Genomic DNA, 24913 nt, shown 5'->3' on the forward strand with positions numbered 1-24913 from the left:
AAATGTAGAGAAAAAAAGACAAGAGGAACAAATACCAAGTTTCAAAAATGGTTATCATTTTTAGTAGGATTAAATAGTTATTATTCTATTAATTTTATCTGAACTTTCTAAAAATGAGTATGTATCATTAATTACTTTTATTACAGTAGTAATTTTTTTTTTTCTAAATAGCAGGCTGGTATAATAAATCAATCTACCACAAATAACCCGAACCCAAGTTTTCCCCATTCTTCTTAGGAACAGAAGCCCTTTCTTACAGGTGGAACAGTCCTGTCAATAATAGTTCGGAAGATCTCCATCCACGCTGTCATGGTTTGGTTATTCACCAGCTGAAGAGGCAATGCATACTGAAAACAAAGGACAACAACATCAGACAATAATTCCTCCCCTCTAAAAAATCAGCAATTTATCTATATTGAAAGGTTGAAATATATGAAACGGTTAACACCTGACCGTGAAATTAGTAATTTCAGGTGGTTCAACCTAAAATTTAACTTAAAACAGCTCTATAAACATATGTATGTAAATTAAATTTTTTAAATCTAGAAAATATACATGCCATGAATTATTTCTCTAGGCTTTTTTTTTTTGGCCGCACTGTGCAGCACAAGGGGTCTTAGTTCCTTGACCAGGGATCGAACCTGTGCCCCCTGTATTCAGAGTGTGGAGCCTTAACCACTGGACTGCCATGGAAGTCCCTAAGCTACTTTTTTAAGTAAAAAATTATAAAAATACAGTAAGGCATCATTTGTTCAACATGAGATTCTAGATAAGTGATTTTTTACCATTTACCCCTTTGTGTGTCAAACTTTTCATTTTTCCAGCTTTATTGAGATATAATTGATATATAATACTATGTATGTTTAAGGTATAGAACAGGACGATTTGATACACATATACACTATGAAATTACTATCACAATAAGGTTAGTCAATACTTCCATTACTCATAAAATTATCTTTTTATTTTTGAAGTATAGTTCATTTAAAATATTATATTAGTTTCGGGCATATGAGTGATTCAGTATTTTTATAGACTATACTCCATTTAAAGTTATTACAAAATAATGGCTATATTTCCCTGTGCTGTACAATACATCCTTGTTACTTATTTATTTTATACATAGTAGTTAGTGTCTCCTAATCCCATACCCCTATCTCAACCCTCCCCACCTCCCTCTCCTCACTGTTAACCATTAGTTTGTTCTCTATAACTGTAAATCTGTTTCTGTTTTGTTATATACATTCGTTTATTTTTTTAGATTGCACATATAAGTGATAAGAGTATTTGTCTTTCTTTGTCTGACTTATTTCACTAAGTCCATCCACATTGTTGCAAATGGCAGAATTTCATTCTTTTTTATGGCTGAGTAATATTCCATTGTGTATATGTAGATACACACACCACCTCTTTATCTATTCATCTATCGATGGACACTTAGGTTGCTCCCTTATTTTGTCTACTGTAAATAATACCACTATGAACACTGGGGTGCATGTATCTCTTCAAATTAGTGTTTTCATTTTTTTCCAGATATACACCCAGCAGGAGAATTGCTGGATCATGTGGTGGTTCTGTTTTTAGTTTTTTCAGGAACCTCCATACTGCTTTCCATAATGGCTGTACCAATTTACATTCCCACCAACATGTACAAGGATTCCCTTTTCTCCACATCCTTGCCAACATTTGTTATTTGTAGACTTTTTGATGATAGCTATTCTGAGCAGTATGAGGTGGTATCCAGTGGTTCTGATTTGCATTTCTCTGATAACTTGTGATGTTCAGCATCTTTTCATGCGCCTGTTGGCCACCTGTATGTTTTCTTTGGATAAATGTCTATTCAGGTCTCCTGCCCATTTTTTAATTGGGTTGTTTTTTTGATATTGAGTTGTATGAGCTGTTTATATATTTTGGATATTAACCCCTTATTAGTCATATCCTTTGCAAATATTTTCTCCCATTTAGTAGGTTGCCTTTTTCGTTTTGTCAATGATTTCCTCTGCTGTGCAAAAGCTTTTAAGTTTAATTAGGTTCCACTTGTTTATTTCTGCTTTTATTTCCTTGCCTTAGGAGACAGATCAAAAAACAATTGCTATGATTTATGTCAAAGAGTTTTCTCCCTATTTTCTCTTCTAGGAGTTTTATGGTTTCCAAGTCTTAATCCATTTTCAGTTTATTTTTGTATATGGTGTGAGGAAATGTTCTAATCTCATTCATTTACATGTAGCTGTCCAGTTTTCCCAGCACCACTTACTGAAGAGACTGTCTTTTCTCCATTGTATATTCTTGCCTCCTTTGTCATGGATTAATTGACCATAGGTGTGTGGGTGTATTTCTGAGCTCTCTGTTCCGTTCCATTGACCTATATGCTTGTTTTTGTGCCAGTACCATGCTGTTTTGATTACTGTGTCTCTGTAGTATAGTCTGAAGTCAGGGAGCATGATACCTCCAGGTTTTTTCTTTTTTCTCAAGATTGCTTTGGCAAATCAGGGTCTTTTGTAAATTATTTGTTCTAGTTCTATGAAAAATGTCATCAGTATTTTGACAGAGATTGCATTAAATCTATAGATTGCTTTAGGTAGTATGAACATTTTTACAATATTAATTATTCCAATCCAAGAACACAGAATATCTTTCCATTTCTTTGTATTGTTTTTAAATTCCTTCATCAATGTTTTATAGTTTTCAGAGTATAGGTTTTTTACCTCCTTGGTTAAGTTTATTCCTAGGTATTTTACTCTTTTTGATGCAATTGTAAATAGGGGTGTTTCCTTAATTTCTCCTCCCATAATTATCTTTTTTTGTGGTGGAAACTCATTTTAATGACTTTAATGAAAATCTTTACATCATGAAACATTCAAGAAACATTTTTTCAATTACTTTCCTCTACACTGTGGCATGAAATCACAGTCCACTGTATTACAGTGTGCAACCCCACCCCTACTACACCTTGAGCTACAGGAGATGAGGCATAGCACCTCTGCATCCATGCAGTCCAAAACCTACTACACACTAAGGACATAATGTTAAGTAAAGCTCACAGTCTAGTTGGGGGGGTGAGGGGGAACACATTTAAACAAGGAATTACAATATGGTATGATAAACAGTACAGATAAAAGCAGTATAATGTTGATAAGGGCACCCGTGAGGACCACCTAATGCAGCCTGCTACTATCAGAGACAACTTCCTGGAAGAAGTGATATGCAAGCCAAGACCTGGAGGAGCACAAATTGACCAGGGCATAAAGGGGAAGGAGAATGCTCCAGGCAGAAACACAGTGCCTTAAAGGCTCAGAAGTGACAGAGGACATGACCTGCTCATGAAGCTGAAAGAATTTCCATATGGCTGGAGTGCAAAGAACAAAGCTAAAGCTAAGTATGGTATAAGATGAGGCAAGAGACGAAGGGTTTTATAGGCCATGGGAAAAAGTTAACACTTTGTTCTAAATGCAGTGGGGAGTCAGTTGGCTTTACGATGGGGAACATAGGAGGAGCAGGCTAAGGGCTGGGGGAAAGTAACAATGAGTTCACTTCTGGACAAACGAGTTCTGAAATATGTATGGAATATTCAACAGTCCTGTACACAATATTTAATAAATGCTTAGACAAAATCAATTTCATTACGTCATACTTTTTAAAACATAAATTTTTCTGCCTCATCCCAAATTGTTAGACAATCACTTTTTACTTCCATCAACACTGTAACTGTGCCTCCTAAAGCCTTCTAAATTTTTGCTTCCAGGATTTCCCACTAAAGAATATTACTGTATTAGCATATAATAGATTACTAAAATGGTTTAAAATGATGAGGGTTTTTTTCTGGTTTTTTAGGTTTTTAGCACATACATGTTGAGAAAAAAAATTTTAGATTTTTGTTCTCTTAGCAAACCAAGTAGAAGTAGAGGTTTTAAGAAAACTATTTCATCAGCCTCTGTCTCACTTACTGATTCCTGGCTATGCTTCTCCCAATGAAGAAAGGGAAGTCTGGCTCCAAATAAATGGGATATTACTGTATCTAATGGCAAAACATCTCACTGAATAAAAAATATTTGCCAAAAAGTGATTCTCCTGAGGAAGATTTCTGAACAGAAAAACAAAAACAAAAGCACCATACATCTTCCTACCTTATTACTTTTAAAAAAAGAAAAAAGAGGATGAAGGAATGTTTTCCTAGTACTCTAGTTTCTTCTCTTTTCTCAGATGTATCTCCTTTCCCTTTCTCTCTCCCCCAAAAAAGGCTAAGCTGAAAAACAAGGAAAATCTGCCTTGGACTATCTCTATTAAAAGTTTAAAAGATGAGGCTAAAAATATAAATCTTTATTCAAGTGAAATATTCTAGAACAGTATGAAAATACTTAAGTCAGAGAGAAGCCAAGAACAAAACCAAACTATCTTGGCTCTCTAGCCTGATGAAACTACCCTCTTGCCGTGACTAATTTAACTAGAAAGCATGAAATAAAGCCTTAATCCATTCAACATCAAACAGTTTAAACTGACAACAATTATTCTTCTCCACCCAGATCGAAATAACTTACCCAAGTCTTTTGAGGATTAAATTTTAAATATTTTTATATTTAAAACATTCCATATTAATGTTCTTTATAGCTTTCAGGTAAGAAAAAGGAAGTATTTTAAATGAAGGTAAAGGAGGCACTCAATCTTGTTTGTTAGCTTTAAATGGGTCAAATGCAAAGAAACTACCATCAATATGATTTCCCAATTAAAAAAAGGAACTCTCAGGGCTTCCCTGGTGGCGCAGTGGTTGAGAGTCCGCCTGCCGATGCAGGGGACATGGGTCGTGCCCCGGTCCGGGAAGATCCCACATGCCGCGGAGCGGCTGTGCCCGTGAGCCATGGCCACTGAGCCTGCACGTCAGGAGCCTGTGCTCCGCAACGGGAGTGGCCACAACAGTGAGAGGCCCACGTACCGCAAAAAAAAAAAAAAAAAAAATAAAAGGAACTCTCTTCTTTTCCTTCCTCTTCTCCTATAATCATAACAAATCTACAGGCAGAATGCTATGGACAGATTAGTCAAATTATCAGGTTTCAGGGAAGTTAACTACCTTGTTTCTTCCATACCCAGACTTCAGACACTGGGGGTGAAAGGCATATGGACACTGAATCTCAGCTCTGCCACTCAGATAACCTTGGACAATTAAGTTGACCTCTCAAAGTCTGTTCTCTCATAAGGATGTTTTTAAAGAAATACATGTGAGAATATACAATATGTAATTTTTAACAATAACTGACACTTACTGAGCACTTTCTATGTATCAGGCAGAAATACAAGGCACCGTATTTGTCTTCTGCTATAGAAACTTACCTGCACAAGTGCATAAAAGATTTTCAGGATCTGCTTCTGTATTAATACAGAATAATGTGAGGAATCAGAAAGGAGCTGCATGATTTGTTGCTGAATACGAGGCAGAAATATTTGCATTGCTGCTATAAGAGGTTCTCTTTCCTCTGCTTTCTTATATCTACATGAGCAAAGACAAAAAGAGAGAAAAATAATTTCTCCCCCCCACAAAAGAGCTATAAACAATGAATGAAAAATAATATTTTTAAACTATATAAAGCTATAACATTCCAAACACTAGCTTACATTTTCTGTTTGGATTGCTAGAATAAACTTGAAAGGAACTTTGAAAAAGCATATCCCTGTTTTAGGCAGAATACCTAAAATCTTTCTAGAAAGAGTTAGACTAGTTCAAAAAATTCCAAGACAGTTTTGCAACTTTCCTACATGAATTTTTCTAGCACTTAAATTAATTTTCACATACCACAATTCTTGCTATAAAATACAAGTTGATAAACAGTTCAAATAGGCATTCCTATTATATAACAAATAATGTGGTGGAAAAAACATTTGTCCATCTACCACCCTACTTCGAGAAGTTAAAACAGTTTACAAATTTAGGTGCTCTTAGGTCACTTTAACAGGTATAAATCTAAAATATACTCTAAAAATCATTTTAGAAGGAAGACTACAGGACTTTGCATGCAGAAGCAGCAATCCCCTTAGGAGCTAGAAAGCAATGCTATTAAATGTGACACTAGTCCCACACCTCCCAAGCAACTTTTATAGAAAAGAAAGTCACTAGCAAAGAAACTTGAACATTTTCTACCTTGCATCCAAAAAGGTAAATGTTTGGTTTACTTAATGATGTGCTTACTTAAATATAAATGTTAAGGTACCTCTCCACCAAAATTTCCAAGGAGAACTGTTAATAAATGGTCCTCTGAAACTAACAAATAAGTTTGAGAAGCACTAACTTAGAGATTAGTACATTAGCAGATTAAAGATTCTTTGAAAAACTGTAGTAAATAAACATGTTTAACTGTGCTTAATCCAACATTTCCCAATCTAACCTGATTCTGTAGAACACCCATAGCAGACCCCTCTATGCAATGTAATTCTTCTAAGTAACAGGAGGCTGGTATCTTCAGCCAATAGAAATCAACTTACTCATATGTCTTCACCAGTTGATACAGACATAATAAACTGCCAAGCCAGCTTCCACTGCTCTGTGATTGCAAGTAATAGTCTATCTTGTCGACTACCGCTGGCCAGTGACCAGGGAAATCGTATTTAATGATGGCACGGAGACACATTGTTAACTGGACTCTATAAAGTGGGGGAAAAAAGTCCAAAATCTAAGTAGTTATAAATATCAGGCTTCAAAGACCTCTAATATTGTACATAAAAACACTCTGATTCCTATTTACTTACATTATATAGATATTTATCTGGGGTGGAGGAAAAAAGAGCAGTCCTATAAAGAAAAACATATAAAGTCCTGTAAAGAACTTAAAAATAAATTCAGGGACTTCCCTGGTGGTCCAGTGGTTAAGACTTCGTCTTCCAATGCAGGGGGTGTGGGTTTGATCCCTGGTTGGGGAGCTAAGATCCCACATGCCCTGTGGCCAAAAAACCAAAACGTAAAACAGAGGCAATATTGTAACAAATTCAATAAAGACTTTAAAAATGGTCCACACCAAAAAAAAAAAAAAAAACTTAAAATAAACTCATAAAAAATTTTCCAAAAGAAAGACAATGAATCCACCCCAGCTCTATAAAATTTCCCAGCTTGTTATATTTTGTATTTTGGTTATTATATCCTAAGGGGGAAACAAAACCAAAAAAGTATTTTATCGTTTCAACTGGACATACTTAGCCTAAAAATGGTCAAAGTAAGTAAAATGGAGGCCTACATAACAGTGGGAAACATCTCTGTGAGCCAAAGCCTGGAACCATTCATCATCAGTTCCCAGTCACACAGTATTTTGCACCTATCACAGCTTCCTGAGATCCTAATTTCTGTATGAAGTAACAAGCATTAGCTGGTAATTCCTGAAGAGGAATGCTAAGAACTATTTCCAAAGAAATAAAGAAAAAAGCAACAGGAAAGACATAAAAAAAAGAAGAAACCTCTTTAATGAAACCGCAAAGTGAAGCTATGAAAGATGTGATCTCATAACACTTAGGTCAGTAATCATTTCCTCAATTGGATACAACTATAATTGGGATTGAAAAGAAAGTGAGGGGAAAAAAATTTCTCTTCTACCAACTATTAGTATGTCCTTACGTGGTCACTTGCAAATGGATGGGGAGTGAATCTAGCTAAATTAGGGCTCCATAGTGCCAAGAAAAAGATATGTGTTCAGTTCAACAGCCGATAACTTCATTTCACTGAAATGAAACAAACAAATAATGCCTTTTCCTTGCAAAGGATCTTTTCCAAATCTAATTGCAAAAGATCCTTTGCAATACTCTTAAATAAACTTTGAGAATATTTCTTTAAGAGTAGTTACAGGGCTTCCCTGGTGGCGCAGTGGTTAAGAGTCTGCCTGCCGATGCAGGGGATGCAGGTTCGTGCCCCGGTCCGGGAAGATCCCACATGCCGCGGAGCGGCTGGGCCCATGAGCCATGGCCGCTGAGCCTGCGCGTCCGGAGCCTGTGCTCCGCAACGGGAGAGGCCACAACAGTGAGAGGCCCGCGTACCAAAAAAAAAAAAGAGTAGTTACAGTTAAGCCTTCAGGACATAAAAGAAGCAAAGCCACAAAGAACTGTCTCATAACAAAGATAAAGATAACCTCTTGTGCCACCAGCAGCTGTTCCTAAACAACAAATAGGTCATATTTGTATTCAATAAAACTGAAACTTTTCATTTTTTTAATTTCATCTTCAGGTTGACCCTCTTTTTTTTTTTTTTTTTTTTTCTTGCAGTACGCGGGCCTCTCAGTTGTGGCCTCTCCCATTGCGGAGCACAGGCTCTGGACGCGCAGGCTCAGCGGCCATGGCTCACGGGCCCAGCCACTCCGCGGCATGTGGGATCTTCCCAGACCGGGGCACGAACCCATGTCCCCTGCATCGGCAGACGGACTCTCAACCACTGCACCACCAGGGAAGCCCCTAGGTTGACCCTCTTAATCCTTTCTCAATTCCAAGCCAAGCAAAGGATGTTTATGAACAGCCATCCTTTCATATATTAAAGTGTAGAAGCATTGCTTGCAAGATTCAGAGAGATTTGAAAATGTGAAGATTTTGACAAGAAATGGACACATGATGGTACCACAGGGAAGCCAGTGCCAGATGGCATTTGGGCAACCAATGAGAATGATGATTTTCTTTCATCAATACCCCTATTTTCTCTTCTTACCCAAACAACTGCACAAAGAGGTGTTCAATGTTTGTCCACCTTCCTCACTGTTATCCTCACACTTTCTTCCCTTTCTTCTGCTTATGCCAATGTACATTATACACTCAGGGATAGGTTACATCTAATCTCTTGAAGTTAAATAATTTCATTCCCCTACCTCAATTTCATCTATTTCCCTCCCACATTTTCAAAAGCAACCTAATCACTTGCTCATGGTGAAAAGAATTTGTTTCTCCTCTTTTAAGATTGCATAATTTTTTTGACCTACACCTCTGCTATCCACTAAGGGCAGGTACCAGCTACATGCACACACCGTAATTTAATCAAAATTAAATTAAAAATTCGGTTCCTCAGTTACACTAGCCACATTTCAAGTACTCAGTTGGCTTCTATGCCACATGGCTAAATATCAGACAGTGTGGATATAAAACATTTCCATCACTGCAGAAAGTTCTATTGGACAGTGCTGCTTTATAGCATCTAATCTAAATTTGAAAAACCAGAGACAATTCTTCTAGTTTATATTTTCTCTATCCTGTCTTCTTCAAAGGAAAAGAAGCTCAGTTCATAAAAATGAACAAAAAGATAGGTAAAGTGTTACAAAAACTGGTAGGTTAAAACCCCCAGAAGTCAATTTCCCTGTATCAGGGAAAAGAAGAGCAGATAGTAGAAAGTCAAGAGCTCATAACTAAGAACATAGGTTATTCACATAGCAAGGATCTATACAAGAATTATCGTTAGATTTTTGCCTCCACTCTTTTTGTGGCAACTTACAGAAACTAAATATTTTTTCCAAAATATTTTGAGGCAAAGAATTACAAATGCAAAAACAAATAACTAAAACTGTATTCTTTGAGTGCCCATCTTCATTACTTTATCTCTTTTAAAAAACAAACTTGAGGCTGATGATTAAATCCAACCTCCCCCATTCATATATTTTGGGCTTCCTACTAAGCATATAGAAACAGTATAATGTACCTCACTAAATCTGGAGACCGAATTATTCCTTCCACAATATTATCACGTATTTGCTGGCGATCGTTTTCATGAATGTTAAATGGAAATATTGCTTCTCCTGGTGGAGGTTCTCGGTCCGGCCAGTACTGGGTCACCATGTTCTTCAAGTAAATGGCAGCTAAGTCAGAGAAAAAAAAATGCTGAAGTAGCAGTATCAAAAAGATGGCTTTCATTCAGCTTTACAGAGCATGAAAGGCTAAACCCTTCAATGCTAAACATGATACCCAGCAAAAATGGAAAATCTTACAGTTATAAATAGCCAAGTGGGGAAGGGAAAATGGATAAGAATTGAAAGTTTCTCTTTAGCTAGTAAAGCAAGTCTAAGCAGAAAACATCTCATTAAATCAAGCTTCCAGAGTTTACATGACAGAAAAATGATCCAGGAACTCAAGTATGCATCCTTAGACTAAACACAAGATGGTCTAAATGAAACTCTACTAAGTACTTTGAGACCATAAGAGTCATACTGTTCATAATGCCTAATACTGAACTGACAACACATGAAATTCCACAGTCCTTCATGGAGATTGCTTTTTTTGTTGTTTTTTTTTCACTGGCTATTATCCCGCACTACTATTTTGAAATACCTATAGTATTGGTAATTTTTATCTAACCCTTTTGAAATATTTGCCACTTGTAAATATAACAATAAAGAAAAGGACATCAGCTTTCAAATATTTTTGGAAAATCTCAGGAAATTTCTTACCTGTTTATTTCTATCAAAACACATAATCAATGATTCTGTTCCTATTCTTTTTAATCATCAACATTTAACAAAAGACTTCTAAAAGAAGCTAACATACTGCTACAGAATTTTGATAGGGGGTGTGAAGTTTTCTAACCATCCCAGCCGAGCACTGAATGTAAATTAATACTTACTTATAGTGTCATATTCTTACATATACATAATATATATGAATAAAGAAAGGTGATCTGCAAAGCATTATAACTTTCTTCCCTTAAGTTTCTCCTCTCCCTTCTCCCCTCCACCCAATCCTCCCTTCATCTCAATGTTAACATAAACTAAATTGGCTCGTAAAAGCATTATACCACAGAGAATAAACCAACATGTTCTACATTGGCTGTAATATAACAGAAACCCAATGAAATTATAAACCTGACATCCTACAAGGTCCTCTTTCATTAGTTTTGATTCAATACAGGTCTGAAAAAGACAATTTCACCTAGGATTTCCATTTTTTAGGATAAAAACAAAAATTATTTGAGAGAGTGAAAGGGAGGGAGGGAGGGAGGGAGAGAGAAAAAATGTGTCTATACGTGAGAGAGTTTGGGTTTTTGTCTTTTTTTAATTCAGACCACACAGTCTCTGGACTAAGTACCATCGTTTATCCCAGTATATTTATTTTTTAATATTATAGTCATCAGCAATAAAAATACATAAACTGTTGAAAAAAATGAATAAATGATCTAAGAATATGGTCCAACCTGTCAGCAGTTCAGACTGATTTCATGAGATTAATCTTTGCAAAAAGAAAAATCAAAAAATCAATATATTATACACAACGTTTTAATCCCTATAGAACTAGTCTTGAAAATAAAAAACAACTTTCAGACAGCAAAGATACAGACATGGTAAAATCATGGACTTACTCATAATTCAGTCATTAAATGCTATTAATTTTATAACTAAAAAATATTTTTATTATGGGACACCACAAGAGATGGCCTATATAAAAGGCACACTGACAAATTTGTATATGTTGGAATAAATCTGCAATTAGTTAAAATAAAATTGAACTTAATGAATAATTTGAAAAGAGAATATTAATTACTCTCATGGATAATCATGGATTACTAAAGATAATGAAGGAAATATACCAAGAATAACTGAAACTGTACCAATAATCTAAAAATCTCCCTTTAATCATTTAATTCAAGTATCTAACATTTGCCAGAGCTAAGAAAATACAAATATCTTAATTCATTCATGAAGAAATTAAGTATTAAAATTTGCTTTTCTGCAGAATCCACTCACAATTTCAAGCACCTTAAGTTTGAAATTAGTTTTAAAACATACAAACGCTTCTCCCCTTCTCAAACACAATAAATCATCACACACACTCTATCCTCTGGACCCAGAGCCACCACTACACAGATCAACTGGGTTCCATAACCTCAAAGGGGAAAGGATGCCATTAAACTCTGTGAAGCAGAATGCTGTGCTTTTCTAAGTTGATGTTTTTAAGCTTTTCCATTTTTCACAGTAATTTGGTAGCCCCTCTCTCCTTCTCTCCCTTGTTATTCCTTTAATCTGTTAAAGGCTAGGAAATAAGGTAACAAAGTGTATATATTATATATCTAAAACAAGATTAAATAGATTCTGAGTATCCTACAAATAAGACACATTAGTTTTAACAAAAGAGCTTCTTGAAGTGCTTCTGGACTGATCAGAGGCAACTTTCTGCTTATTTCTAGGTTTTGTATTCTGGAACACTGAGGTTAACCTTAATAATGCTATTAAGCTTACCAATCAAAAGGAAAACAGTGGAGCAAACATCCAAATTTATTTTGTTTGGCTTGCCAATATCAAAATATTACATTTATTTCCTATTTCTTCACAGTAAGGTAATAAAGGACATTCACTAATGAGCTTGCTTGATAATAGCAAGAATATTTTAGAATTCCCCACAAACAATCAAGCACTGAATATTTTGCAGAACTAAGTATTTCCACTTAATATTAGCATAATTTTTTATACAGGCTGATATTTTTTAATCAAAGATCATATCATTCTTCTTTAAATGTCATGCTAAAATGATAAATTATCTGTCTGGGTGTCACCGCCAGATTCTTGGAGCTTTTGTATTTTAATAATAGATTAAATAGAACAGAAAATTTATTAATGGCACTTAAATTTAGGTGATAATGTAGAAGTCTACACAGTATATTTCAGACTGTCTAATAAAATGGATGCTCTAAAGTAGAAAGTTGTCCTAATAAGTTAGGACATGATCAACCACCAAGACAAACCCTGTCATGTGGCTAACAGATTTGAAATCTACACAAACTATGAAGAAAAAATTGCCTTTAAATGCTATTTACATTTTATATCAAAACTTAATTACCTAAGTCATTAAGATTTAAAGTTGTATACAGTTGGTGAGGACATGGGGAACCCAGCATTCTAATGCACTGTTGATAGAAAAAGCAAGTAAATGCAACTTGGTGATAAGATTCAAAATTCTAAATGTTAATATTGTTAATATCATTGACCTAGTACTTCCATTTGTTAAAATTTATTCTGTGAAACTATCCACACGAGCATCCAGAGATATGTGTCCAAGGATGTTCATTTCAGCATTGCCTCTATCAAAAACCACAAAAAAGGGGCTTCCCTGGTGGCGCAGTGGTTGAGAATCCGCCTGCCAATGCAGGGGACACGGGTTCATGCCCCGGTCCGGGAAGATCCCACATGCCGCGGAGCGGCTGGGCCCGTGAGCCATGGCCGCTAAGCCTGCGCGTCCGGAGCCTGTGCTCCACAACAGGAGAGACCACAACAGTGAGAGGCCCGCGTACCAAAAAAAAAAAAAAAAACCCACAAAAAGGGACAATAAAGGAAATGTCCACTAATATCAGATTGCTTAAATAAACTATGACAGTTCTAATTCAAAGAAATATTGAATAACTGTTACAAAGAATGAAGTATATGTACATGTACTGACATGGAATGATGCCCCAAGGGTATAAGGTTAAATGAAAAAAAAGGAAATTATAAAATAGCACGTGTAATACAAACAGATTTTTGTTACTTTTTAAAAACCAACCTATCTACAGGAAAAAAAGAATTAGAGAACCATGCACCAAAGTTGACGGTAGGTATTTTTGGGGGTGGGATTAAGAGGAATCTAATAATATAAACTGTATTTTTGTAATGTTTATACGTCATATAAAGAAGACATATTAATTTAATAAATTGCTTTAAGATCTTTAAAAATGTTTCTACAAAGCTTTATGGGAAATTCACAATGGCCCTATAAATACTTAGGTTATTAAAATAGGTTTCACTTAGCAAAATGTGGTTTCAAAACAGCCCTATTTTATAAAACAAAGATTAAATTGAGAATTGTGGTTTCAGAAAACTTACATAGAAGTCTTATAAACCTTATTAAAGTAAAAAATAATTCCACCGTGAATGTTTTTCCATAGGTTTTTCTTAACCACAAATGGATCATTTAGAAAATCACATTTTTCCAAAACTTAATGATTCCCTACATTTTTATTCTGTTATGTTCAAGTAAAACTAAATACTTTTATCAGTATGTATAGTATAATCCCATTTCTATATTGTTCATCTATCCTTCTACCTGAACACATGCAAAGACTAACGTTCACCCAATGTTAATGATGGTCATTTCTGAGTGATGAATGTCAGGTAATTTTTTTCTACATTTTTGTTTCTATTTTTCTATATTGCCTAAATTATTTATTAGTACATATCACTCACATAATTCTTTAAGTCTCTTCAATTACATATTTTTAAATTAGGTATTATCATTTTACCCCTTTTATCATGAAATTATTCTCTTTCCAGGACTCATTACACTCTAAGACTTTCTCCATTTTTTAACCTTCTGAGTTCTAACTACCAGTTCATTAAAAAAGCAAAAAGAAGAATAATACACATCAGGGAACTACCCTAAGATCCCACAGACTCAAAAGTAAGTTTCATGTTCATAACAAAAGTCCTGCTCCCCAATCATGTGGTTAAGAACACCTGTGCAAACCTTATCTCCATGATCTCCATGAATGGAACCAAATTAATATATACAAATTCATGGTCTTAATCTATGGGCCCAAAGGCAAGGCCACCAGGAATCATTAAAAATTAGGGAGATAAAGCTATTAAAACTGGGAAAGCTAAGAGGGAAAAATGGCAAGGTTACAGAGAAAAGGATGTAGCTAGAAGCTAGAAGGGAGAAGAGGAAAGAAAAAGCTATGGTAGATTTAAGAGCTCAGTATGGACCTCTAAATTTCCAGGGAAAAAGACAGTGAGATTTTAAGCCATTAGAAATACTTCATGTGTGTTTCCTATGTTTTCAAAGAAAGCAGATATTTAGAAATGAAATAAAACACTAGTCCTACTTTTACGCATAAATAAACTTATAAAGGATTAAAAAAAAACCAACTCACCTGCCTGGCGTACTGGGAATTCCACATGGTCAGAGACTATAATCCGAAGTAAACTGGGGGCAAAATTGATAATCTTGTAAGACTGAAATTACAAAGAAATATTTTATAAAAAAATAGGGCAATATAAATGAATAACTGTTAGCACCTGTTTCTGAATACATTACTGTCCAAATAAAAGAAAAACTTTTAAAGTGAGAGAAACTCTCCAAAGCCAAATGAAGATTACTAAAATACTCCAAGTCAGAAAAATTTACTTAGAATAAATTGATGAATAAATGAGTAAGAACAATTTTATGTTTTTTGGACATATATTGTCAAAATGCGCTCCGGAAAGGGTGTAGCAATTTACACTCCCAAGAGTAGAATATGTGTGTTTATCTATCTAATATAGGGATTAGCATTATCATTCCTTCAAAACTTTTAAACCTTATTCATATTTTAAATTACATTTATTCTAGCTTGAATTTTTTTTCCTGTTTGTTGGCTATTTGTTTTCTTCTACAAATTCCTTTATCCCCTCACCCTTTTGTAAATGGAATATTTGTTTTATTCTTAATAAATTCTAGGAGCTATTTTATGAATTTAATCTCAAATTTTTATTTGACTTATACATTGCAAGTGTTTGTTTACAGCTTATTTGTGCTTCAATTTTGTTTACGGTATTTTTGACAAACAGGAAAACATGGGCTACAGAAAACAAGAGATCCAACACAGAAAACGGACAATGGCTGTGCATGAGCTATAGAGAGGAACCAGTCCAGACTGGAACAGTGTGCTTCACAAGACAGTGTTAAGAGCTGTCGTCACCAGCTGCTCTCTGTTGCCAGAGCATCATTTTTTTTTTTTTATCTGTTCAACAAATTTTATTGAGTACTGATTATGTTCTAGCCATCTTTTTGTTTGTTTGTTTGTTTTTACATCTTTATTGGAGTATAATTGCTTTACAATGGTGTGTTAGTTTCTGCTTTATAACAAAGTGAATCAGTTATACATATACATATGTTCCCATATCTCTTCCCTGCCAGAGCATCTTTTAAATTTAACAATGCCCAAGTGAGCCTGTGCTGATGAACTGCCTGCTGCCTGGGCCATTTCTCCCCATAGACATGTTCTACTTTGACCTATTCCTGAGTTTGGCCATGGTAACTTTAGAAGCAAAAAAAAAAAAAAAGAGAGAGCAGCCTATTCCTTCTGATCATATACTCTCCAGATGTCTAGTACCTGGACCTAGTACCTAATACAGGCCTGCCACATTCCCAGAGCTTACACTTGGCCTTGCCCACTGACATTCCCAGAAAAGACTCATACTCAGTGAGGCTAAAGCCAGACCATGACACAGAGTCTTTTCTACTTACCTCCTCCCAGGAGCCTGGATCTATGGTGCATCCCTTTCAGTACACCACTAGGTTTATGCATACCACTCCATTTTTTAAATTTATCACCTTTCCTATTATATGTAATAGCATTTATTAAGATAAATGTTCAGGAACTTCCCTGGTGGCACAGTGGTTAAGACTCCACGCTCCCAATGCAGGGGGCCAGGGTTCGATCCCTGGTCAGAGAATTAGATCCCACATGCATGTCGCAACTAAGAGTTCACATGCCACAACTAAGGAGCCTGTGTGCCGCAACTAAGGAGCCTGCCTGCCATACCTAAGACCCAGTGCAACCAAATAAATACATATGGAAAAAAAAAAGATAAATGACCAAAAATTTGGAGAAAACTGGCATCTTTAAAACATTGCTTCTTTCCATCCAGGAACATTATGCTTTCCAAGTCTTTCCATATCCTTCAGTAAAATTTTAAATTATCTTATAATTGCTCTTCCTTTCATCCTGTATAAACCTCAAAATCTTAAATCTGTTGTATATAAAGTAAATTGAAACCACCAGAAATTTAAAGTAGTTTTTAAGAAAACAGATTTCTTTTAATAGCAGTTTACAGGAGTCAAAATTAAAACAGATTTAGCTCAGTCTCACCTTCTACATTTATATTCTTGTAAAATAACTCACGCTTATAACTTTTGAGATACTGTAAGATCCTGTAGTGAATCAATGATTGAAACATATACATTGTTTAGTTCTAATCTACATAGTTTACTTATTATACATAAGTACAAAATAACCTTTACACTTAGATTAATACTACTTATTTGGAAGTAGTTATAGTGGAGACTTTATTTCAACACTGTTGCCACTGTACACATTTTGGAACTCCTCTTTTTACAACTGTTTGACATTTCAGAGAACTTCTGCAACTTTTTGTCTTCTTTCAGCCTTGATTCAATCAACATTAATTTGACCAGCTAAAACATTCAGTGGTAAAGTCAGATATATTCTCATACTACTTTCCTTACAAATGTTTATCCAATTTCCTTTTCTACCCTGGGCTTCAAGTTTCTAAAAGATAATAATAATACTATCTCTCAATGATTTCTTGAGGATTTTGGTTCATACCTGTGAAGTTTTCTGATACTCTCTATAGCACTTATACCCTAAAATTGTATTATTTACTTTTCTGTATCCCCCACTAGAAGGTAAGGTCCATGAGAGCAGAGTCTTGTAGTAGTGCCTGCAAATAACCCGATAAATATGTTATTCACAGAAGCAAACTCTCTTAAAGGGCAATAAAAATGATACATACAGATGCATGGAAAAGGAGAGATTCCAAAGTGTGGCAATGAAAGTAAATATCTTGATTTCCCTTTTGAGGCCATGATTTATTAAAAGAAGACATCTTTCTGGATGAGTTACTGGAAAAAGATATCTACCCATTCCTACTTCCCTATGCTGCTGCTAAAGGGACTGCTGGGTTTAAAGACAATGATGAATGTGTACAGGATCCATTCTTAATATCCTCCAATAAAACTGAAAACACATTTTTCCAGAGAAACAATATTGGATATAGCAGTCAAGGAGCCAGTCACTGGTAACAGAAAGATGTTGGCTACAGAAAAATATAGTTCCAAATAAGAATTTATCCTTTGGGGCTTCCCTGGTGGCGCAGTGGTTGAGAGTCCGCCTGCCGATGCAGGGGACACGGGTTAGTACCCCGGTCCGGGAAGATCCCACATGCCGCGGAGCGGCTGGGCCTGTGAGCCATGGTCACTGAGCCTGCGCGTCCGGAGCTTGTGCTCCCGCAACAGTAGAGGCCACAGCAGTGAGAGGCCCGCGTACCACAAAAAAAAAAAAAAAAAAAAATCTAGGTGCAAAAGAATTTATCCTTTGGAACACAGGCCATTATGTTTTGAAATTGCCTACTCTTCTAAATGGCAACTGACAAATCAATCAGTACACTGTAGAAACTGCCCCTATTTCCTATGCAGAGAATATTTATCGTGGGGGGACCTAGACTAAAATATTAAATGAGCTGGACCCTAATCATTTATGGTAGATTACCCACCTGTTTATTCAACAAAAAAGGAGGTTACAGTGGTGGTAAAGGATAAACATACAAAATCCGACATTAAAACCATGTTTTATTAAAAGGTTATCTGACACTATACTTTGGTCTTCTACTTACAATTCAAAAAAATACTTAGAGCATATTACAATCCAAAGCATTATACTAAATATAAATGCTAAATGAGTGACATAGCAATAAGCTACTTTTAGAAGTTGCAGAGGAAATTGTGGTCTGTGATTAGTTGGGTGGATATGGGGCAGGGCAGAGTGAGGTTGGAATGGATTTGGATTGAAATACCACGAAGAAAAGGGTAGGATTGGATCCTAAATGTCTCTTGCAGTTCTGTAGGCTTTCCTACCTACCTTTTCCACTTCTATAAATTCAACTGCACTTATATACTGATGACTCAGAAACAAAGCAAGGGTAGGCTAACAGAGGCAGGGTAGTACAACATGATAGCAAAGACATAATCCCTGTCAACACCATCAGTATAACATCTGGCCTCATTGTGAAGAGAAAGGCTAACTCCCCTGTTCATACTGGTAGATTGCAAGTTCAGCTCTTGCTTTGTTCCTCCTAACCAATGCCTGGATTACTACTCTTCTAGCCAAGCAACATATAGTACTTTTACTCTGCAAAGCCTGGGACAGGTACTGACTTTAATATTCCCCTATTCTGAGTGAGAATCCTTTTCTCTTTGAAGCACCAATGCATTCATTCCCTTTGGGCTTCAGTTCAACTCAACCTTCCCTCCAGAGTCAGTGTTTTCACTCTCCCTCTTATCTCTTGGAAATCCTGGATTCATGCTTACTCCACCCAGATTTCCCATTAAAATAATCCCTTTCAGAGATTCACAATGGATATTTGCACTTTAAAGTCAACTCCAACCAGGGAAAACCTAAGTGAACTCCTACAGAAACATTTACTTAGGACAGTCGTTCTCACACTTTAGGAAGCACAGAATCACCTAGCTAGCTAATTAAAACATAACTGGGCCCCATCCCCAGAGTTTCTAATTCTTTAAGTCTAGAGTGAAGCCCCATAATTTGCATTTCTAAAAAGTTCCCAAACGATGTTGATGTTTCTCATCCTGGGTAACACTTTGAGAACCACTAATTTAGGTATATTCTTTTACATTTTAAGGATTACTGCAACCTCAGACAGCTGTCAATCTATCCCGGGGGTGGACCTTAATTCGTACTTTTTAGTGAGAGGTCTCTGATTCATTCTTACAGGTGAGGAGTAAAATACAAGCTAGAGTTTGGGATCATTAAATTTGGAAATGTCGGTAGTATCACTGCAACATGGTCAAGGCTAGTTAGTAAGAATAGAGGATGGGGAATGAAAGAAAGTCTCACACATTTTACCGTATATAAGAAATCCCTACACTTACTACTCGGCGAGTCTTTCGCAAAGCACTAACACCATAAAAATTGCCTGTTCTTTCCAGAGCACTCTCCCGACAGCATTTCTCCAACGCTCCAACAAAACTCTGCCAATCAGTGTCTAAACGGTCCTGCCAACCCCACAGAAGCAGGCGATGGGCAGGGTTTCCCACAGCAACACCTAAAAAGAGCTGGGTCTGCAGAAAAGCTGAACTCAGATTTGAATTTTAAGTGAATTTTCCCACCAAGTCAGCGTACTTAAGGAAAAGAAATCATATCCCGAAAACACTAGCAAAGCTTGCTAAAGCTTCTTTTTGCGGACCAGGCAGGCTGAACAAACTGCACTGGGGAAGGAAAACGACATGAAAAGATGCAAAGGTGGCCAACAGGTGCGTGAGCCGTTGAGAAAAGATCCGGAGAGCGCGGCGCCACTGGACCCCGGGGCGGGGGCTGGGGCGAGGGTGGAACCGGCCGAGAGACGCGTCGGGGTCTGGGGCCCGGGGCCCAGGTGGGGGTGGAGATCAGGGGCGCCGAGGAGGGAGAGTCCGGCGAGCCGGCGGGGGGCGCCGCAGGCCTGCTCCTTACCTGGTTGAGTTCATTCTCAGCTGCAATCCGCAGCTTCGGGTCGATGGTGCCTTTCAGCGCCTGGATGATCCGGTTGAGGTCCATCTCCCCGGGTGGGGGCTCGGGGGCCCCCGGGCCAGTAGGCCAGACTGCAGCTTTAGTTTTTCTTTCGACCCTCTCAGCCTCCTCCTCCGCGACCCTTGCACTACCTCACTCCCCACCCCCCGCCACCGTCGCCACCTGCAGCCACTTGCTGCGCCACTCTGACTCCGCGCCCCCTGTCCTCCCTTTCTACCCCCAACAACTCGCTCTCCATTCACCCTTTTACGACAGCCGGTGGGAGGCGGGAGAAGTAAGAAGAGGAAGCGGCGCCTCCTTTACGGCGGCCTCTTCCCCCCGGGCGTGATGCTATGGCCGCCCCCGCTGGCGGCCACCATGCTACTGTACGGAAAGTAGTCTCGGCTTCTTTCCCGGAGGGAAACCGGTTTCACTGGCTCCGGTAGGCGGCAGTCTTGCTACCATACGGAAAAGAGCCTACCGCCTCTTCGGAGATCCGGAAACGAGCTAGCTAGGTCTCTTTACAGCTACATCCAAATTAAGCATATATGGATGGCGTGGCACTTTTTGTTAGTCTGAGCACTGTTTGGGCATTACAACTGAGCCTGTTTCAGGGCAGACTTGTTGGGACCTTGAGATCATCTAGCCCACAGGAGAACAAGGCTCCCTCAGTCTGTGGGAGCCATCATTCATTCATTCACTCATTCATTCACTGAACGGGTTTTTTTTGTTTTTTCTTATTTATTTTTGGCTGCGTTGGGTGGGCTCTAGGCACGCGGGCTCTAGAGCTCAGGCTCATTAGTTGTGGTGCTGGGGGCTTAGTTGCTCCATGGCCTGTGGGATCCTCCTGGACCAGGGCTCGAACCTGTGTCCCCTGCATTGGCAGGCGGATTCTTAACCACTGCACCGCCAGGGAAGTCCCTCACTGAACGTTTTTTAAACATGTATTTTTGGGCCAGAGTACTACGATACTTAGGCACCACATTATAACAAAATGAATTCAATGCAGGTTACTATGAAGAAACTTACAATGTGATAGAAGAGACAAACGTAAACAGAAAAAATATACTTAGAAAGTAACTGTTCCAGATCAGAGAAACTAACTCTATGCCTGAGGGTTTCTGAAATACTTCCAGATCTTCTCAGAAAAGTAGTGAAATGCAAGAAAAGGTATACTGTCTCCACCCACTGTGGCCGTATCTGGCCCCAAAATTTCAATGGCATAAAAATATTAAGGAGCTAGTTGTTCCTGAGGTTAACCCAGGAAAAGAGAGTTTAATTACATTTGTAAAGAAGATGACTGTGGGCAAAATACATCTGAAGGGGTGTGATCTTTCCTGGAGCACGTAATTAAGACAGATTGGTTCAGCTAACTGGGTTCAATCAAGAGGGCAGAAACTTTGTGGTGGAAAACTTAGCTGCCTGAAAGATCTCCCCTCTACAGGGGCTGTAAATGGGACCACACCCTTCAGTTGGGTGCAAAAGTGCCTAGCAATATGTATCTGGTTGCTTCCAGTTTTTTCCATTCTCTACATTTCCATCAGAGTAGTGTTTCTTAAAGGTTAATACTGTCATGTCCCTTCCTTGATGATTTCCCATCAACTTCAAGATAAAATACAAACTCCTTAGCACTCCAAATTTTTATGGATCATAGTGCCTTTCATCTTCACACTATTTCCTTATCCCACTCTTTTGGACCACATGAATCTAAAATGCCTTGACTTCTAAAATCTTAACTCCAATATCCTCTTTTCAATTTAGGACCTTCTCTTCCATCTCTGTCTCCCTCAATAACTCTATAACGGTTTTCCAACTCAGTCACTTTTCAGCCCTTCCTTAGTCTATCCATTCATGACTACACATCCTTCTCTGCTAATAAACTCCCAATTTAACTTCTCAAGTCTACCCTTGACCCACTGTGCAAACCGACACCGCTACAAATGTGTTCTTTCCTTAGGCTCAACAATCCTATTCCTTTCCTTTGCTCAGCACCACCTTCAGCATCTCAGCAACTGTTCCCACCCTCAATACTCTTCTCAAACTCCCTACCTCTTTCCACAGAGCTCTGCAAAGATGAACAAAACCACTAGGCTCAAATCACTCAAACACAAATTAATCTGTTTACCCCTCTTTACCTCCTTGCCTCCAATCTGAACCCAATCTTCTCCCATTTCCTCTGGGACCTTGCTCCATAAATCTCTATTCTATATATTATTCATTAAAATAAATTTTGAGTCTTATTACACACTTATGGTTGACAATTTGTAAAACTCTTTCCTATATTTTCAACCTTTTTCTCCACTGATTCAACCTCAGCCTAAAAAGATTTCCCTCAGTTAAAAAACAATCTTTTTCAGTAATGCTCTCTAACTAACGTTCATTCTTTTCCAAGGAAGGGCCTTCATTCCTTGTCTCTACTTCCTTACTTCCTATTTGTGCTTCAGTCAGCTATTCCTAGGCTTCTGCCTTCATTTCCCCCACTGAAACTGCCAACAAAAAATGAACACGAACCCCTTAGTTGGTATCTAAGGTATATACATTTGATCTATGCAAGAGACAGTTTTAGTTATCTTAAAACCTCTCTCTGGTATCTGACACTGTAATATAGATGATATAGATATAGATATATAGATATATATAGTTTTGCAAGATGTTACCATTGAAGGAAATTGGATATGGGTACACAGGACCCATCTGTATTATTTCTTACAACTACATGAGAATCTACAATTATCTCAAAAAATAAACTTTAACTTACAAAATATATAATTTAAGAAAGAGATGATGTTCCCATGAAAACTTTGTATGCTTTGAAAAGACTCAGTGAAGACAAGTTACTCAAAAATAATGCTGTCAAATTAGTGATGTCTGAGACAACAGGAAAACAAACAAAAAAAACCAAGCAACTGATTCTGCTCTCAGATTTCTTTGCAAGTGTTTTAAAGTTGCTTTCCCTAAACTATATCTTTAACTTAGAAACGGCTCGTTGTTTATGAGTCCCTTTTTTTTACTACTATGCACAATATGAGAGGATGTCTATATTTATTAACACATTCACCTTGTTTAAGGTAGAATTTGAGCGAGCTGTATTGTCTTGTTGTAGTATCATGGTTTGCATACGGCTTACCTCTCTGTGCCTGTTTCCTCATCTGCTTCCAAAAGCTACTGTGAAGACTAAATGATATAAATACATTGCCCATGGTACATGCTCAATACTATTATGATTGTATTCTATTAAGGAGAGAGGAGAGACCTTATTCAACCTTTGATAAATGAGACATAGTGAGACAGTCTCACACTATGCCTGACACATAATAAGCAATTAATAAGTAGTGAATAAATGAATGAATGTGAGAGAGATAAGGGGTCTGAAACAGGATATGCACAGTAGGAATAAAGAAGGTAGGACAGATATGAGACATGTCACAGGCTGAAGCATCAGAAATTTGTGACTGATACACAAAGTAGCAAAGGGAAGTCAAAAATGATTCTAGCGTATCAGGCTTTGATGACCTATGGGAAAACGGAAGGAGTATTATATTTTGGAGGGAAGATGAGTTTGTCTTTGGACATGTTGAACTCGAAGTGCTTATGGGTTATACAAGTGGAGATTTCCAGTGACAATCAGAAACTGACTTCTGGCTCTCACAGAAAAGCTTGGTGAGAAGGAGGAAGCTATGGCAGGGGGTTAGAGGAAGGAGAAAGGGATGGAGTTAGAGAACTGTGAGTCATCTGTGTATATAGGTTAGTTGACACCATAGAAATGGATGACATTATCCTAGAAATATAGCACAGAGGATAACTGGCATGATTACAGCTCAAATTACAGAAAGCAATTTTCACTCCAAGCACTGCCACTGTGGCCTTTTTTGAGATTTAACATTTCAGTCATCTAAATGGAATATCACACAGTTGTCCTCCCCATCTGTTGGCAGCAGCTCAACTGCTGGTCTGTGTTAGCAGGCTTGAATCTAGTCCATACGGTAAAGACAAAATGGGAGTTAAGACCCAATGCACAAAAGTCTCTACCTGTAAGTTTAATAATATATCTCTTAAACCATTTAAATGATCTGTAAGTGAATACAGTACGTTAATTTTGATTAAATGCCTCTACTTCAAAAGGGTCTATATTGGCAGAGCTCTACATCATGGCACCTGAAAAACAGGCAAGAGTACGTACATACATCTAATAAATGTAAGGTCTTGAGTATTTTGTTAGTATAATAAAGTCAATGGTATGGTAATCTCCTTTAAACTGTCACATGTAACCAAAAGCCCTGAGTAGAATTTTCTAGAAGAATGACAGACCTCTCAAAGAAGAATTTTTTAAAAACAAAAAATCAGTATATATAAGCTAAAGTAATAGGGGGTTAGGAAGTTTCTGATCAGAAGCCAGAAACTTCCATCTCCAAGAAACTAAAATGGTAGTAGTGGGCGGGAGGCATAGAAGCTGAAGAGAGTGGTATTAACTAAGACTGAAAATGAAATATGTACTTTCAAATCAGTTTTTTCCTCAAAATGTTCTGTTCCTTCATTTCCTCAGGCTTCCCACATTTCACATTGGAAAAGGAGTCATCCTGTTCAAATTCAGGACATACAAGAAATGATAACTTATGACAGCCTTAACTGGGTCCAGTTTATCCAGTTCACAGTGTTTATTCTGCTCTAGTA

The 24913-nt window shown here is 37.3% G+C and overlaps 1 protein-coding gene across 1 annotated transcript in view; it reads right to left on the minus strand.

The window, feature by feature from the left end:
* The window catches only part of IPO8 (importin 8), a 70586-nt gene extending 50073 nt beyond the window's left edge, over window positions 1-20513 (minus strand). The window contains exons 1-6 of the mRNA XM_029206328.1: window positions 20207-20513; window positions 14831-14912; window positions 9641-9797; window positions 6469-6627; window positions 5323-5479; window positions 258-347 (exon numbers count right to left, since the gene is read on the minus strand). Of these exons, the coding sequence (XP_029062161.1) occupies window positions 258-347; window positions 5323-5479; window positions 6469-6627; window positions 9641-9797; window positions 14831-14912; window positions 20207-20290 (729 nt within the window). The 5' untranslated portion in view covers window positions 20291-20513. The remainder of the gene's footprint in view (window positions 1-257; window positions 348-5322; window positions 5480-6468; window positions 6628-9640; window positions 9798-14830; window positions 14913-20206) is intronic.
* Window positions 20514-24913: the final 4400 nt, after the last annotated feature.

The sequence above is a fragment of the Monodon monoceros genome, unplaced genomic scaffold, assembly GCF_005190385.1.
Source record: "Monodon monoceros isolate NGI ecotype Baffin Bay Population unplaced genomic scaffold, NGI_Narwhal_1 Super_Scaffold_6, whole genome shotgun sequence".
In the NCBI taxonomy this organism is placed as follows: Eukaryota; Metazoa; Chordata; class Mammalia; order Artiodactyla; family Monodontidae; genus Monodon; species Monodon monoceros.